Source organism: Carcharodon carcharias, chromosome 4 (genome assembly GCF_017639515.1).
Source record: "Carcharodon carcharias isolate sCarCar2 chromosome 4, sCarCar2.pri, whole genome shotgun sequence".
In the NCBI taxonomy this organism is placed as follows: domain Eukaryota; kingdom Metazoa; phylum Chordata; class Chondrichthyes; order Lamniformes; family Lamnidae; genus Carcharodon; species Carcharodon carcharias.
In genome coordinates, this window is record NC_054470.1 from 71,004,039 (window position 1) to 71,020,597 (window position 16,559).

The following is a 16,559-nucleotide window of genomic DNA, read 5'->3' on the forward strand; positions in this document are numbered from 1 at the left end:
AGCTCAAGATACAGTTATACGCTGCAGTAAGCTTTCAGCTGCCGTATGAATCTTAAATGAGAATCTCTGATTTTTCCCTTCTATCCTAAAACATTGAACTGACTGTACTATGTTTAAGAATAGCTGAAAGAACCAAACTTATGTTAGCATCCACAGGGTGATTATCTGATTCCATGCATTCAGCACAGAAGTTGCACTCCCAGTAAACGTGGATCAGAGATTCAATTATAACACAGTTGCCCTGACTCTGCAGCTTGCAACTTTCCCTAGCTAGGAACTCTTCACTGGAAATAACAGATCACAGGATCACCTTTTCTGTCGCAGCCCAATAAATGTGATATTGGAACTGATTAGACAGTGAAATTTTTCATGTAATTATTTGGATCAAGTTACTAATTTTACTTACCACACATTCACCTCTTACGCAGATGCTGTATGGATCTTTATAGGAACAGCGTGTACCATCATGGACTAACTGTTTCATGTAGACAACTCCTCCCATTTCCTTGGATTGGCAGTACAGATGGCATCTTTTTATTGCTAGTAAAATCCAATAAGACTATGTTGCTTAAATGCTTCAATTTGAAACTTTGAAACAGTATTTGAAACTTGTCTTGGTGAATGTAGATTGAATACTTAACTTACAGTCAGGATGTTCATATGGAAGCCAGTGGTGCTTAGTCCTCTGATATTCATAGTATGAATTGCGTTGCTGACACTGTTGTGCTCGGAAATCCTCAAAACGACGTGGACAATCTTCTTTGTTACAAAGTTGGTATTCATAGTTTACACCAGGGCAATCCTGACCACCATTGGCAGGCCTGATTCACAACCAAGCAGGAATATTACTATACACTTTAAACAATTAAACAATCTAGATATTACACAAAGATGGACAGTGAGGTCATATGACTCTGCTCACCGTATCAGTGAATCTTCAGTTAACTGGCTTTTGGTGCCCTTTTGAAAATTTGAGGTTATCATTCACAAGTCGGTGTGAAATTAGCAATTTGGTTGAGAGCATCTGTTACTCACTTTATATGGTGTAGTGTGGAGTTAACCGCTTTTGTAAGAAAAATAGGGAAACAGAATGTTTTTTGAATGGTGACAGACTGGGAACTGTTTACATTCTGAGATGCCCTTGTATTTGAATCACAGAACATTAACGTGCAGCTACAACAAGCAATTAGGAAGGCAAATCGTATATAAGCTTCTGTTACAAAGAGATTGGCATATAAGAGTAAAGCAAAGTTTTCCTACAATTATACAGGGCACTGGTGAGGCCACATCTGATGTACTGTGCACAGTATTGGTCTCCTTACCTAAGGAAGGATATATTTGCCCAGAGGAACGCAACAAAGGTTCACTAGACTGGCTCCTGGGATGAGGAGTTTGTCCTGTGAGGAGAGATTGAGTAGACTAGGCCTTCATTCTGAGTTTAGAAGAATGAGAGGCAATCTAATTGAAACACATAAAATTCTTAAAGGGCTTGACAGGTTGAATGTTGAGAAAACATTTCCCCTGTCTTGGGAATCTAGAACACAGGGTTACAGTCTCAGAATAAGGAGTTGGGCATTTAGGACCTGAGATGAGGAGAAGTTTCTTCATTCAAAGGGCTGTGAATCTTAGGAATCCTCTAACCTATAGATCTCTGGATGTTCAGTTGTTTAGTGTATTTAAGACAGAGATCGATAAGATTTTTTGGATATTGAAGGAATTAAGGGATGTGAGGATGGCAAAGGAAAGACAAGTTGAGTTAGAAGATCAGCCATGATCTTACTGAATGATGGAACATGATCAAAGGGCCAAATGGCCTATTCTACAACTCTGTATTCTTATTCTGCGCCACACAGTGCAGTCATGATGAACTACTGGATTCCATCTGCATTAGTACGAAGTGGGTATCTGAAGCCGTCATTTGTCAGCTTTAGAAATTTGCAGTCCCCCTCAATAAAGCACTAACTCAATTAAAATTAAATCCTACCACACCTAGTCACTATTTTAGCAGCTGTTCATTTTTGAAGCCTCCCCAATATAACTTCCACCCTACCCATAGCTTTGGGTCTGCATTGCCATCTGCCTCCCTGGTTTCAAAAAACATTTGAAAAACACTCATTGGAATTTGGCCCCATCTCCTAACTCTGTCCCTATTTGTCTTTCTGGAGCATGAATGACTTTATAGTGACCAGATACGTTCAGTCAAGCCAGTGATACTAACATCAAATGCACTGCCTTATCACAGCTCCAGTTGAGATTGGCTAATCAATATATGCTGGGAATTGAACCAAGGTGTTCAGGCCACTGGGATGCTTTGATATGTCTTTTAAATGGACATAAGTAGTGAACTAGGACACCACGGCATAATTTCCTGAATTACAAATTGCCAAACAGTCATGGAATCATACAGCATACAAGGAAACTTTTCAGCCCATCAAACCTCTGCTGGCTCTTTGAAAGAGCTATCCAGTTAGTCCCAACTTCCCCTGCTCTTTCTCCATAGCCATGCAACTTTTTACTTTTTATGAACTTATTTGTTTCTCTCTTGAAAGTTAAAATGGAACCATGCTTGAAGTGAGCATGAATCAACAACAGTGCGTTATTACATTGCACCTTATTACACTGACAGCAATGTCTGAACCGTGCTCCCTGGGAGAGAAGGATCTGGGAATTTAGCCTCAGAATTCCTCCCCAATCTCATGGATGATTTTCTTTCTATTGGTGTTGTTGATTTCTATGTATTTGCATATATTCACATTGTCTTTGATCAAAGATAAAAGGATTAATTAAGTTATTTGGGGAGTGAAATTGGTGAATGCAGATCCAGCTGAAAACGAATCAGCAGCCTGTCAAATGTCCTTTTCCACTGAAGTCAATGGCGTAAATTGGGCTGTCAATTCACTTTCAGCCCAGTTTTGCGCTGCTGGCATTAGCCAATTTCACCTGCAATCATAGCTATCACAACATGACAACATTTCTCAGCAATTACTTTATCATGTTATGGGAAAAGCATGTTTTAGAATAACATCACTTGTTTCGTTAGTAGTGATGTGACTAACAAAAATATCCATCACAATAGAAGCCACTTACACTGGGTTATTGCACTGCCGGGTTCTAAATCGAACACCAGAACCACAGGTTCGAGAACAGGACCCAAGTTTGCTCCATGGGCCCCAGTTGCCATCCAGCCTTAACTGCTCTGAAGTCTTCCACAAACAGTGACCCTGGTAGCACCACTGATAATTCAAATTAAACACATACTGTAATGAGATCTGTTAGTCTTATGAGTATTGGCAGGTAATTATTGCATTGCACATTATTACAACAACAGTATGTTATTGCATTATGCATTATTACACACTCAATGCACTGTTATATTAGGATCACATTACTACATTGTTGGTGTGTTGTCAGAGTACATTTTTGCATTGACAGTATCTTATTGCACATTAGTTCAGTCAATGCATAACTACATCGACAGCAAATTGTTACAATAACCATACTTACATTGTCACTGCGTTGTCACACTGAATGCACATTAATTCACAAACAGTGATTTGGGTTTTTTTTTGATACTGGGGTGGGTAGCTCTAGTCAGGAAATTTCCCAACTCAGCAGACCTGCCATGGTAGAAAGTAAGACCCAATTTTCACCCTGAGGAGGCAGGGATGGGATAGAGTTGGCCTGGCACTCCAGGAAACAGATCAAAGCAGCAACAGGGGCGGCCAAGTGCCGAGGCAGGCCTTTTATCCAATCCGCTTCGGTTCCCTGGGGCTTTGTCTCTGTTGTTTGCTTATATTTTAGGCCCTCTAGCCCTCATTCTTCACACTCCCTACCCCCTACCCATGCCCCATTCAAACTCTATGCAAACTCATGCCTCCCCCATCCACCTCAATGACTCCTCATACCCTCCATGCCAATTCATGCCCCACCAAACCCAATGGTCACCCATACCCTCCACGCCAACTCCTGTCCCTTCACCAATCCCCATAGTCCCTCATACCCTCAATGCCAACTCATGCCAAACCACCACCACCATGTCAACCCATGCCCCCACACACTCTGCATGGCCCCTCATTCCCTCCATACCAACTCATGGCATTTCCATGTCCACTCACCCAGTATACACTCTGAACTTTACCAATGAATCTATAGTAACAATAGCATGTGTGGAACTGTTTAAAAAACATTCATGAATTTCTTGAAAAAAAGACTGCTGTTGCTACAATCCTATGAAAGTCTAAATCAATCAGATCATTAAAGCACCAATAACAGAAGCTATAAGCACTTGACACCTCTTTATATTGTGAAAATAAACAATAAGCCATTGAGAAGAGATCACAGAAAAATAGCACATTATAACATCATAAAGCTATCAATCAATGCAAAGCTTTCCCTTCTCTGCACCTTTCTCAACAAAGTAAATCCTTTTATGGGAGGCTAGGCTCTCAGCCAAGCCTCACTGTGCAAGTTTGACTGAGAGCACAGACAACTGTGAAAGCATTTCCCAACTCCCGCAACCTGACTTGGGAGTAAAAATCTGGGCCATAATCATTGTAGAAATGTGTTTTTATCTCGTAGAACTACAAATCCCAGATCAATTGATCATAACCATGACAATCAAGGATCATTTCAGCTGTGAAACAAATATTCTTACCAGATTGTCTCTGATCTCTACAACCCTCCAGTTGCGAGGACTCATCACTGAATTTGTCTGAGTTTTGTTTGCAAACAGTGAATTGAGATTGGATATGCCAGTTATAATTTGCATCACTGACTTCATTGTTTATGTGGAATCTTATTTCCATGGTTGGAACTACAGTGAGAACTTTCAACAAATTTCTAAGCCTATCTGACCTCATGGGCTGTGTGAGTTTGAAGAAGTAGTTATGAAAACTATTGGAACATTTCATGCTATACAGTAGTATTGTTTAAACACTTCGAGAGGATTTTTGGCAGATGTTGCAACAGGACACTTGATTTAGTGTCTGTTGCAGTTTCCTAAACATTTTTGACTCTGTGGTCCATTCAATCCAGGATTGGGTGTGCAATATGCCACTGCTTAAAATGCACATCATTAACTTTCTTCAAAACAAGTAAGTGCCTCAGATCCAACTCACTTTTCCAGGTCCACACTCTGTTCCATCTAAGGGAGGTCCTTTCTTTGTCTTGCAGAAGAATGGGTTGTCAGGATGGCTGCACCATAACTGCTTACATGGATCAAAGGTGCGAAACTGTAACCACAGGAAAATGAAATTATCTTTTTCCTTACAACAAGGTCTTTAATAATTAGCTGATTGCTAATTTTTATAGTTTTAAGATTTGAAATCAAACTATATATTTTTTCTACGTTTTGAAAAATGATTGTAAATATGAGGTAATTTTATAAGTTCCCTGCCCCATTGGGGAAACTCATAGGGGAGGACTGTGTGTCAGTCAAACAAGACATGGCCAAATGAGTGCTCCTGTCTACTGAGGGACCACACTAAGACCACAGTGGAGATAGGGTTCTAATACTGTTTCTGTGACAAGCACTTTGATCTAGTGAGGCTGAACATTGGGAGTAAAGTGGAGATAGGGCCCAAATAATTGTTGGACCGATTTTGTGATACATGCTCCTGTCTAGCTAGCCTACATATTGGGAGTATGATGAAGATATGAATATAAGATTACAGGACTGATGCTATGGCTTGTGCTCTTTCTAGCAAGGCTCTATTTTGGGAGCTCTGCTTCACAAAATTACCTCTTGTATCTTTGACCCTTGTTTCTCTTGCCATTAAGGTTGCCAAGTAAAGTAGGCGCCACACCCTGCTGTGAACCCAGGTTCAATGAACTTTCACAAATGTATAATGTGCAAATAGGATGGATAATTTATACAATATCTCTTGATATACCACAATGTGACAAGGCTGCCATGGTCACACAGAATCTATCTAAAGCACCTTCATTACTGGATGTCTTTAAAAATACTTGTTCTTGGGTTGTGGGCATCACTGGCTAGGTCAGTATTTATTGCCCACCCCTAATTGCCCTTGAGAAAGTGGTGGTGAGCTGCCTTTACATTTGCAGGACATAATGTAAGTAAGTAATATTTGGTTACAGGCCTTTATTTCAGGTTGATGACCTTTCATCAAAGCTGGAAAATGTTACAGATGAACAACTTACGAGGAGGCACAGAGCCAGCAGAAAAGGGAACGGGGAGAACAAAAAGACGCCATGTTGAGTATGGGAGATGATTAATGATACAAGGCAAAAAGAAGCATCAAATTAGAAATGAACAGTCCCTCCACTGTGGTAGAATGAAGCCTTAACTACCTCCATCCCATTTTCCTGTACTTCCATCCTCATCCCATTTTCCTCCTTCCCAGAACCATGATAGAACCCCACTTGCTCTCACCTTCCATCCCACCAGCAGCCCCATTCGATGAATCATGCTCCATCATTTTTGACACCTTCAACGTGATCTGGCCACCAAACAGCATTCCCCTCTCCTTTCAAAATTCCAAAGGGACCGTTCCATCCATGACCCACTGATCAACTCATCCATTACCTCTAACAACTGCTTTCCTTTCTCTGGCACCTTCCTATGTAAGTGCAGGAAATGTAAAACCTGTTCTTTCACCTCCACCAATATCCAGGATTTCAAATACTCCTTCTGGATGACAAAGCAGTTTATATCAATCTAGTATACTGCATTCATTCCTCATCATGCAGTTCCTTCATAATGGAAAAGTCAAATTGCAGATTAGGTGAACACTCCATCTCATCACTAAGTGTTTCCAGGTGCTTGCCATTTTAATTCTCCATCCCACTCACACACTGATGTCTTTCTCCTTGTTTTCCCACACCGTTCCAAATAAAGCTCATCGCAAGCTCCAAGATCAACACTTCATCCTTTGTACTAGGTCATTCACAAACCTCTGACCTTAACTTTGGCTTTAACAACTTCAGCATTAACCACAGTTCCCATTTTCTCTCAGACAGTATGAGCTGGCAATGCAGTATGGGTGCAGCAGCACTTCCAGGAATGTGAGAGACTGTGGGCTGGGGATCCCCCAATGCTATACAACCAGGGGGGGTGATCAGCACCTCTGGTGTCCACCTGCCTGTTCTTCTCAAACATTCCTGGGCCACTGAAGCCTTCAGTACTTTGTCATATTTCCTATGTTACCCTTCCCCTCCACCACTCTGTTGCCACCATTCACACATCCTCTGGGTCTGGATTCACCTTTTATTTCTCTAATTTCTCTCAATGATGCTTCTTTTTGCCTTGTTTCATTAATCATCTCATATTCAACATAGCGACTTTTTGTTCTGCCCGTTCCCTTTTCTGCTGGCTCTGTGCCTCCTCGTAAGTTGTTCATCTGTGACATTTTCTAGCTTTGATGATAGGTTATCAACCTGAAATAAAGGTCTGTAACTTCTGAGCTCCAGGGCGTCGTATTTGAGGGTACCCCAAAGATGTGCTGGGGAAACACCCCTCTCCCCTCCATCCCAGAGGTTCCAAGGTAAGGTTTGCACAGCAATTGCTTGGGAAGTGCAATTGCCTGCACTGGGAACCATCAGAAAATGTGATTTAAATCACAAACTTCGAATGGTTCCGATTGTCTTACATCAATAGTTACCTAGAAAAAAATATAAGAATTAAAACCAATTATGGCTTCTGGTTAACTATTGTACAGTCCCACACCAATTCCCCCCACGGGTCTCCTCCCTAACCCCTGAGCTCCCAGGGGAATCCTCCACCCCTTGACTACCATCCACCCGACTGAACCCAGAGAACTGGCCAACCTCCCAGACATCCTCCACCCTCTACTGGACTATTCCCCCCACCACCACCCCCAAGGGACTACAGCCCTCAACCCATAGGATTTCCCCACCCCCCCACATGGACCATTCCTGCCACTGCCAGGCTGACTCCATCACTGACCCCCACTGCTGCCACACCTGACTCTCACCATCACCTACCTAACTCAACACCACCCCCCCCGCCCCCCCAGCACCTCCAAGGTCCGACCCGATCTGACACCATTATCCCCAAGGCCCAGCCCGACACACCCACCAAGGCCCAACTAAAAACCAGCAAGGACCTGCTGCATTGCCCAGATCTTGCCTGGCCTGAGTCAGAAGGTCGGGTGAGATAAGGTGGCCTGGATCTCAAGGTAAGAACTTTCGGGCAGAGTGGCAATCCAACTCAACTCAATTAACCCTACCTTCCTTGCTTGATGAATGTTACCTGAGCAGCTGTGTGTAACTGGAATGTTGTTTTGTTAGAAATAAGCAAATTTCTGTTTCTCATCAGCAAATTGAAAGAGACGGTAATCTGCTTTGTTTCAAGATCCCCAAGCTGCTCTCTCAGGTGGACACTGAAGGACTGTATTTGGAAGGAAAGCAGGGTCGTTGTCCCCAGTGTCTAGGCCTATATTTATCCCTTAATCATCATCACAGATGATTGCAGACTATCTGGTCATTATCACATTGCTGTTTGTGGGAACTTACTGTGCTCAAATTGGCTGCTGCATTTCTTACATTACAACAGTGATTCTGTTCAAAAGTAATTCATTTTCTATGAAGTACTCTGGAATGCCCTGAGGTCTTGAAGACTCTTTTTAAAGGATTGTCTTTTCTTAACCTTAAGGAGTAAGGGGTAAACTAAATGAGGTCTTACTCACAGCACAATGTCTCACTGCATATGAGAAAAGATCAGAAATAGAGTTTTGGTGTGAAAGCCATCCCCAACCTACATGCCCCCCCCCCACATTTGCCAACCACTGAGAGAGCTTCCTCTCTAAATTTACCCTTTACTGTACAATGCCTATAATGCCTATTTCATAGAACAAACCTGATCACCTTTCACAGTTGCTGTGGATCCCGCAGCCTTACAGAATTTGCCCTGAAATGTTGGTTTGAACTGTAAAAGAAACACCAACATTCTTGGCCAGACTTGAGTGCTCAGCCTCTTTATTTCTGTTCCTTTACCAGTACTTTACCCCACCATCTCCTGTCAGCACTGGTTCTTGCCAGAACAGGCACCTGCAGACAAATGGCACCTTGATGAAATAGCTGTTTTTCATATGAAGGCTGAGACAGTGAGTGTTGGCATGGACATGGTCATAGGAGGCTTTAGAATCATGTCTGATCCTGTCCTTGCCCAACATCCAGATCAGGGTACTTTCCTGTCAGTCAGAGTTGGGCCTCCACCATTGACTTTTTCCCATGGCACTAAGGTCAATTGATGTACCCAAACTGCAAAACCAGTTAAGGTCAGATGGTTCAGCACAAAATAGTGAATCAAACTTGAAACTTAATCTCGCACTACATGATGCAGTTGACCATGAAAGAGTTTTATATTTCTTAATGCTTTGACCTACAATGTTTACTGCTAACCATCTCATCTCACATTTCAGTGTTATTTCAACCCCTCTCTTTCACAGTTGATAGATTATTATTTTGGCAAAACATACAGCTGTGCACATCTTGTAGCCCACACCAAAATCAAAGCGGCATTGTTCATCCATTGAATAGTTTATCCCTGGTAGTTCTGGAAGTTTGGGCCAATCGTGTTCAAATGGGTCATCCAGGAGACAGTCATAGGAGCTGTAAGGAGAAAAAAAAAGCAGACTAAATCTATGATCAGTTCACCAGAATCTTCGTCCCAAGTGTTCACGCTTCCCAGTTTATTCTGATAAGACCCCTCAGGATGCTACAGCAATTGGATGATTCCACGTCCATCATTTCCACTGGTGACTGTACCTCACTCACAGTTTTGCAGGAAGATTCCTCTATGAGTGCCTACCCAGCTGAAAACACCCGATCATCGAATCCCTTCCTCAACGTATACTTTAGGTTCAAGTAGGCCTGACCTTCCTGCATGGATTCTGCTGATACTTCTTGACAATCTCTTGGTTTCTTTCACTGGAGAGAACACCATCGACATGGGGCCATCCCATAGCATTAAACAGCAGTGGAAGCTGCCTGACTAAATGACAAGTGCCTTTTACCAGCATTCAGAACTCTAGTTTCACTCCTGTTATGCTTATGTCATTGGATGTCTTAAATGCACAGTTGACAATAGGAACAAAAAAGACTGCACGTACAACCTGTCCAATACTGAAAGTCTGATCATGCATGAATGCAATACAAACATCAGGAACATAAGAATTGCTAGAGAAAAAAAACCTAGTGCCTTCTATAATCCTAGTAGCTGCATGATACAATAATAATGAAGCTGTTGACCATCATAGTAATCAATCTCTATCAGTCTACAACAAACCCAGATCAAGCAAGAAAAGCTCCAGGGTGGACAGCTTTGGGAACCATAAGCCCAAAGTCACCTTTTTCTCTGAAACTCATTACACTTATCACTTGTCATGTCTCAAATGTACTCCATCATAAAATGTTATTTTCTGAAAACCATGAGCATAAAGATTTCTTTTCCTTACCTTTCTCATCACTTGCTCAGTGGCAATTTTAATTGCTTCACGGATTCACCTAGCCATTCTGCCAAAACCCTTCTACATTTTAAGAACTTCCATTAAATCTGATCTTAACCTTCACTGTTCCAGTTAAAATGGTCCCATTATTTCAACTTTCTCCTTGTTACTTAATTTATTATCACTGACATCATCCTCGTGGATTTACACTGTGCATTGTCTACGTCCTTTCTATATTGGGATGCCCAAAAGCGCACACAGTGCTCTAACGAGGCTAGTCAATGTTTAAACCTCCCATCCATAACGAAAAAAGCACTAATTTCTCAAGTCCCTTAGTACCTCTAAGACCACATCCCTAGTAACATCCTAATGAATTTATGCTTCACTTTTTCCATTGCTTTTATATCCTTTCTATCAAGGAATATCCAAATCTGCATCCCAGTTCAGGTATTCTGCAAGGTCAATAATATCTCCTTTCTGTGCTTCGAAATACCAAAGATCTTCGAGGCAGGCCTTCAGTGATCTCATTCTTAATTAGGCCTGCATTCTTGCAATACAGGGACCAGATGGAGGGAGTACCTAGTTGGACATGAATGATAATGCTGCTACTTCTCAGGTTACAGCCCGACATTAGTTCCACTTACTTAGTTTACATTTGTTTGTGACACTAGGGGAGCTGATCCAAAATTATTTTAACAATGCTTCATCAGGAATGGGCATTACAGGCACCGAAGCCAAAACACCATACGTTCCCTCCCGTCTCACTGCAGCATCTTCCTAGAAGAATTAATTTTCAATAAATTCAAGCAACATGAGGCCAATAATTTTTCAGTCTGTTGATGTACTCACTGAAGATATCGCTTGAGCTCTTGCCCACTGCACCGAGACCAATGAAATCGGTGAAATGCAGCCTGAACCAAAGGTGCCATAACACTTCCCATGCTGGTTTCATCTCCACACCGGTTTCCTTGACCATCATGTTCCATTCCCAGCCTACAAGAATTTCAGTAAAAACTTGTTAGAAAGGGAAACAGTTTATATTATTTTTGAAAGAAAATCTGGTCACATTGCTTTGACTAAGTAGGTTAAAGATGAATTGAAATACTCCCATTCCTGGCAGACCAATGAGCACTGTTGATTTCCTGGCTCAGCTAGCGACACTCTTGCCTCTTCTGAGTCAGACAGCTAAGGTTCATTCACCCATCCAGAACCAGGGCACGTTATCTGGGCTGACACTTCAACACAAGTACCATATGAGTGCTGCATGATCGGAGGTAATATGTTAAATCAAAACCCAGTCTGCTGGTCCAGGGGAACAAAGAGATCCCATGGCACTGTTTGGACAACACCGCGTCATGGCCAACAATCCACCATCAACCAAAAGCACCAAAAACACACTTATTTGCCGTTTGTGGGATTTTGCTATGTGCAAGCTGCTACCCACATATTAATAGAGGCTACACTGCAAAAGTAACTTGTTGCTGCAAAGTGCTTTAGAAAATTCTGTGGATGTGATGAAGGACTGTATAAGCACGCATTCTGGCTTACCATTACTGACTGTCACTTCCAGATAATATTAATCATGTATTTTCTAAAAAATGCTGGTAAAATTACTTCCATTGTAGGAATTGTGCTAAATATTGCAATGTCTGTAAACGCACAGCAAGTCACTGAAAGTTTGCCAAAGCAGAATATTCAATTCAGGGCAAAGCATGCAAATCACTAAACTGTGAGACTTCACACCATATGAGAAAATGTTTAACTCAAAATGATAAATTTGTTGCTACTGGTTTGTAAATGTAAATTTTCAGCATGAAACTTGAGGCCTTCCTTTCACTTATAAATACAAATAGTACTCTTGTAAGATGCAACAGGATGCTGGCTGCACCTATTAGAAAGAAAGACTTGCACCTATGTAGCGCTGTTCATGACCTCAATGAAAGGGATATGGGGCAGTCAAATTATGCACAGCAAGGTCCCCACAAAAACAATGAGAATTATCCCAAGGCAATTAGAATACAATTGTACAAAGCTCTGTTTATACAGCATCTGAAATAATATGCACAGTCTGAGCACCCCACCACCATATATTGTCCTCGGAAGGGGGCACTAGAATGATAGTGGGGCTTAGAATGTTAAATTATGAGGATAAGTTATATTGACTACAGGTTTGGACACCCTTGAATATAGATGATTGAGGGCTGATCTAACTGAGGTGCTTAAAATGATGAAAGGGTTTGATTGGTTAGATAGAGTGAAACATTTTGTCTGCAGGGGAGTCCAGAACAAAAGGGCATATTTTTAACATTAGGGTTGGGCCAGTTAGGGGTGATGTCAAGAGGCACTTCTGCACATAAAGGGTAGTGGAAGTCTGCAACTCTCTCCCCTAAAAGAGTTAATGAGCATAGATTGATTGAAAATGTTAAAACTTAGATTGATATATTTTTGTTAGATAAGAATACAAAAGGATATGGAACCAAGGCGGAAAAATAAAGTTAAGATATAGATCAGCCAAAATGCCTAATAAACTATAGTTGAGGGTCTGAATTGTCCACTCCTGCTCCTATGTTCCTTTGAGATAAATGAATAATTGAACTTTTTTAATGGGGATTGAGGGATAATTGTTGGATCAGGATGTTGGAAAAAGTTCCATGCTCCTCTTTGACATGCATATGAAAGGGTAGACGGAACCTCTGTTTAACATCTCGTCTGAAAGATGGCAACTCCAACAGTGCAGCACTCCCTCAATACTCCACTGAAGTGTCAGTTTGGTGCTCCGGAATGGTCCTGGAACCCATGGCCTGCTGACCTAAAGGCAACAGTACTACCACTGATCCAAGGCTGGTCCGATTGCAAATGAAATACACCAATACAAATATAACATAAGAAGCAACTCACTCAATTACAGCACAAAGAATGATGACAATTTTAAAAACCAAAAGAACTTAAAAACAAGATTGCAGAGAAGCCAAAGATCCTTGTAAAGTAAGCAATATCACCTGCTAGGCCACACCTAGCACTGATTACCCTCTTGACAAGGCTAAAAAGTTTGGTAGAGAAGTCAAAATGGAGCAATAGCCAAATTAAATGAAAACTGTCCACCTTAAGAGAACTTACAGAATTGCACAAAGGAAAAAGTGATATCTCAAAACAGATCAAAACATAAAGGACATGAAAGGAGAGCAAGCATCTCACACTCAAGAAATAAGTGAGATGTGAACATGGGAATTAAACCATTTCATCCAAGAAGGACTTAAAGCTCAAAGAATTTCTTACTCTATAGAGCACTGAATGAGTAGTATCATACCTTTTTTAAGTTTATGTTTATTATTTTTTATTTACTTATTTTTATTTTTATTCATTGTTTTATCCCCAGATCAAACCAATGCAAATGTCTGGGACTTTGGAGCAAATGAGTAAGAAATTCGCAGCCATCAGAAGATTTATGGGATTGAGAAGGATGTAAGGTCAAGTTTCTGGGACTCTGCTCCTGACATGCGGTCTCACCCAACAGGAGCACAAATCAAAGAATCAGGCCCCCAACCAAATCTGTCACCAGAAACTACATGGAATATAAAGCTCAGAAATGTTTCACTCGAGCCTCCTCCTATCCTTCCTCATTTAACTCTGCCAACATAATCCTTCATTCCCTCATGTGCTTATCTAGCATCCCTTTAAATACATCCATGTTATTCCTCTCAACCACTCCCTATGGTAATGAGTTCCACATTCTCACCACTCTGGGTAAAGAAATTTCTTCTGAATTCCCTATTTGATTTTTTGGTGACTATCATATTGATGGCTTTAAGTTTTACTCTACCACATAGTCGATCTGTGTCACTCTATCCATACTTTCCATAATTTTAAATACCTCTATTAGGTCCCCTTAAACCTTTTCTTGTAATCATCCTTGTAAATCCTCTATATCCTTTTATATGATATGCCAACCAATTGCAGCCAAACTAAGATTTGATACAAGTTTAGTCACAACTACACACTTTTCACTCTAGAAATAAACACTAGTGCTTGGTTTGCTTTGATTAAGGCCTTATTAGCTTTTAGTGATTTGTATATTTGTGCTCCCAGATTCCTTTGATATTCTACCCAATTTAGATTCTTATTTTCCAAGTAACGTTATTTCATAATGTTTCTGCCAAAGTGTAATACCACCCGTTTATCTCTGTTGAAACTCATTCAACTATACGCCCATTCTGCTTATTTATTGATGACTCCTTGTAATTTGTTGCAGTTTGCCTCAGTATTGACCATACCCCAATTTAGTGACATCAGCACATTGAGAAATTGTGTTTTTGATTCCAAAGTCTCAATCATTACTATAAACTGCGAACAACAGTGACTGCAGCATTGATCCTTGTGAACCCCACTTTTTACCTTCTGCCATTCTGAAAACTACCCTTTATCCCTACACTCTGTTTTCTATCTTGAAGCTCGCTAGCTATCCATTCTGCTACTTGTTCCCTAACTCAGTACTGTCTGACCTTATTCATTAGTTCTATTATGTGGCACTTGATTGAAGCTCTCTTGGAAATCTAGGCAATTGCAATAATTGCATTACCCATGTCTACTTTCTTTATTACCTCTTCAAAGAAGTTAATGAGGCTGATCAAGCAAGAATTTCCTTTTTAAGATCCACGTTGCCTGTTGAATATTATATTTTTGGTTTCATAATGTTTTTTTTATTTTCTTCTTTGGTAGGATTTCCGTTATTTTTTCTAACACTGATGTTAAGCTGACTGGTCTATAGTTCCCTGAACATTTTCTATCTCCCTTCTTAAACATTAATTTAACATCAGCTACCTAATGTTCTCTAGCACTATACCTTTCCTATTGAATTATTAAATATGTGTAATAATGTCTCTGCTATCTCTGCTTTTGAGTCTTTTAAAATGTGCAGATACAATAATTATGGACCAGGGATTTTTATCCTCTGAGTTTGATTAGTATATTTAATATTTCTTCTCTTTATTCTACGTGTAGCTACATGATTTCTAATCTCATCTTCAGGTGTCATGTTTATCTGACCAGTCTCCCTGGTAAATATTGAAGCACAGTAAATACTTAATATATTTGCCATCTTGCTATTGCTGCCTGTGATTTTATCATGTCCTTTTTATTATATCTCTTCTTGGTCCTATTGTCATCCTGACTTTCCTTTTTTTTATTTATGTGCCTGCATAATAATTTACTATTTTACGTTATGTTCCTCAATAATTTAATTTCATAGGTCTTCTTTGCCTTTCTAATTGTTTATATTTGACTTCTCTCCTAATTTCTTCCTATTGTCCCTTGTCACGCCCTCCCCTGACTGCATTAGAATGAACTCACACAGACAGCTGGGTACACTATATAGCGTGGCTGCCCCATGCTCTTCCAATTCTTAACATTTGTACATGTTGACCTGTGTTCCCAGACATGCTTGAACATAACCTCTGAGAGAGAAGCCGGTCTGGTTGTGGATATCACCAAGTATTTATTTGAGTATGGTCATGTTAATGTTTCTGCTGCGTGAAGGACAGGTAAAGATAGTACCATTGATGATAATGAACTGCATGGTGTTTATTGGGTTACTGTACATTGGGAAATTGTGCAAAGAAGGAGAGATAAAGAAATTGTATTGAAATAGCATCTTTCAAAACCTGAGGATGCCCCAAAGCGCTTTACAGCCAATTAACTACTTTTGAAATGTGTTCATTATTTGATGTAGGAAATGCAGCAGACAAATATACACTGCAAGGTCTCACAAACATCAATGAAATAAATGAATAAGATCATCTGCTTTTAGATGTTGTTTGAGAGATAAATGTTGGCCAGGATACTAAGGGAACTCTCCTCCCTTTTTTGAGTAGTGCCATGGATCTTTCTCACCCACTTAGAGGGCAAATTGGGCCTCGGTTTTTCTCATCTGAAAGACGATGCCTCTGCCAGAGTTGCAGCCCCTCAGTGTTGCACTGGAGTGTTGGCCTTTTTCCCCACTGAGTAATTAATGCAGAATAGATTCCCAATAAAACCAGTTCACAGACTTTTTTAATTGCTTTGCAACAGGATTGCCAGTTTTGTAGGTCAAAGGCAAATACAGATGATCAAAATCTGCATGAACTAATCTGCACT

At 40.6% G+C, this 16,559-nt stretch overlaps 1 protein-coding gene across 1 annotated transcript in view; it reads right to left on the bottom strand.

Annotated features, from left to right (window-relative positions):
* adamts3 (ADAM metallopeptidase with thrombospondin type 1 motif, 3) overlaps window positions 1-16,559 on the bottom strand; it is a 434,436-nt gene that overhangs the window by 157,715 nt on the left and 260,162 nt on the right. The window contains exons 9-14 of the mRNA XM_041185298.1: window positions 11,280-11,423; window positions 9,462-9,594; window positions 5,118-5,231; window positions 3,088-3,233; window positions 646-821; window positions 407-540 (exon numbers count right to left, since the gene is read on the bottom strand). Of these exons, the coding sequence (XP_041041232.1) occupies window positions 407-540; window positions 646-821; window positions 3,088-3,233; window positions 5,118-5,231; window positions 9,462-9,594; window positions 11,280-11,423 (847 nt within the window). The remainder of the gene's footprint in view (window positions 1-406; window positions 541-645; window positions 822-3,087; window positions 3,234-5,117; window positions 5,232-9,461; window positions 9,595-11,279; window positions 11,424-16,559) is intronic.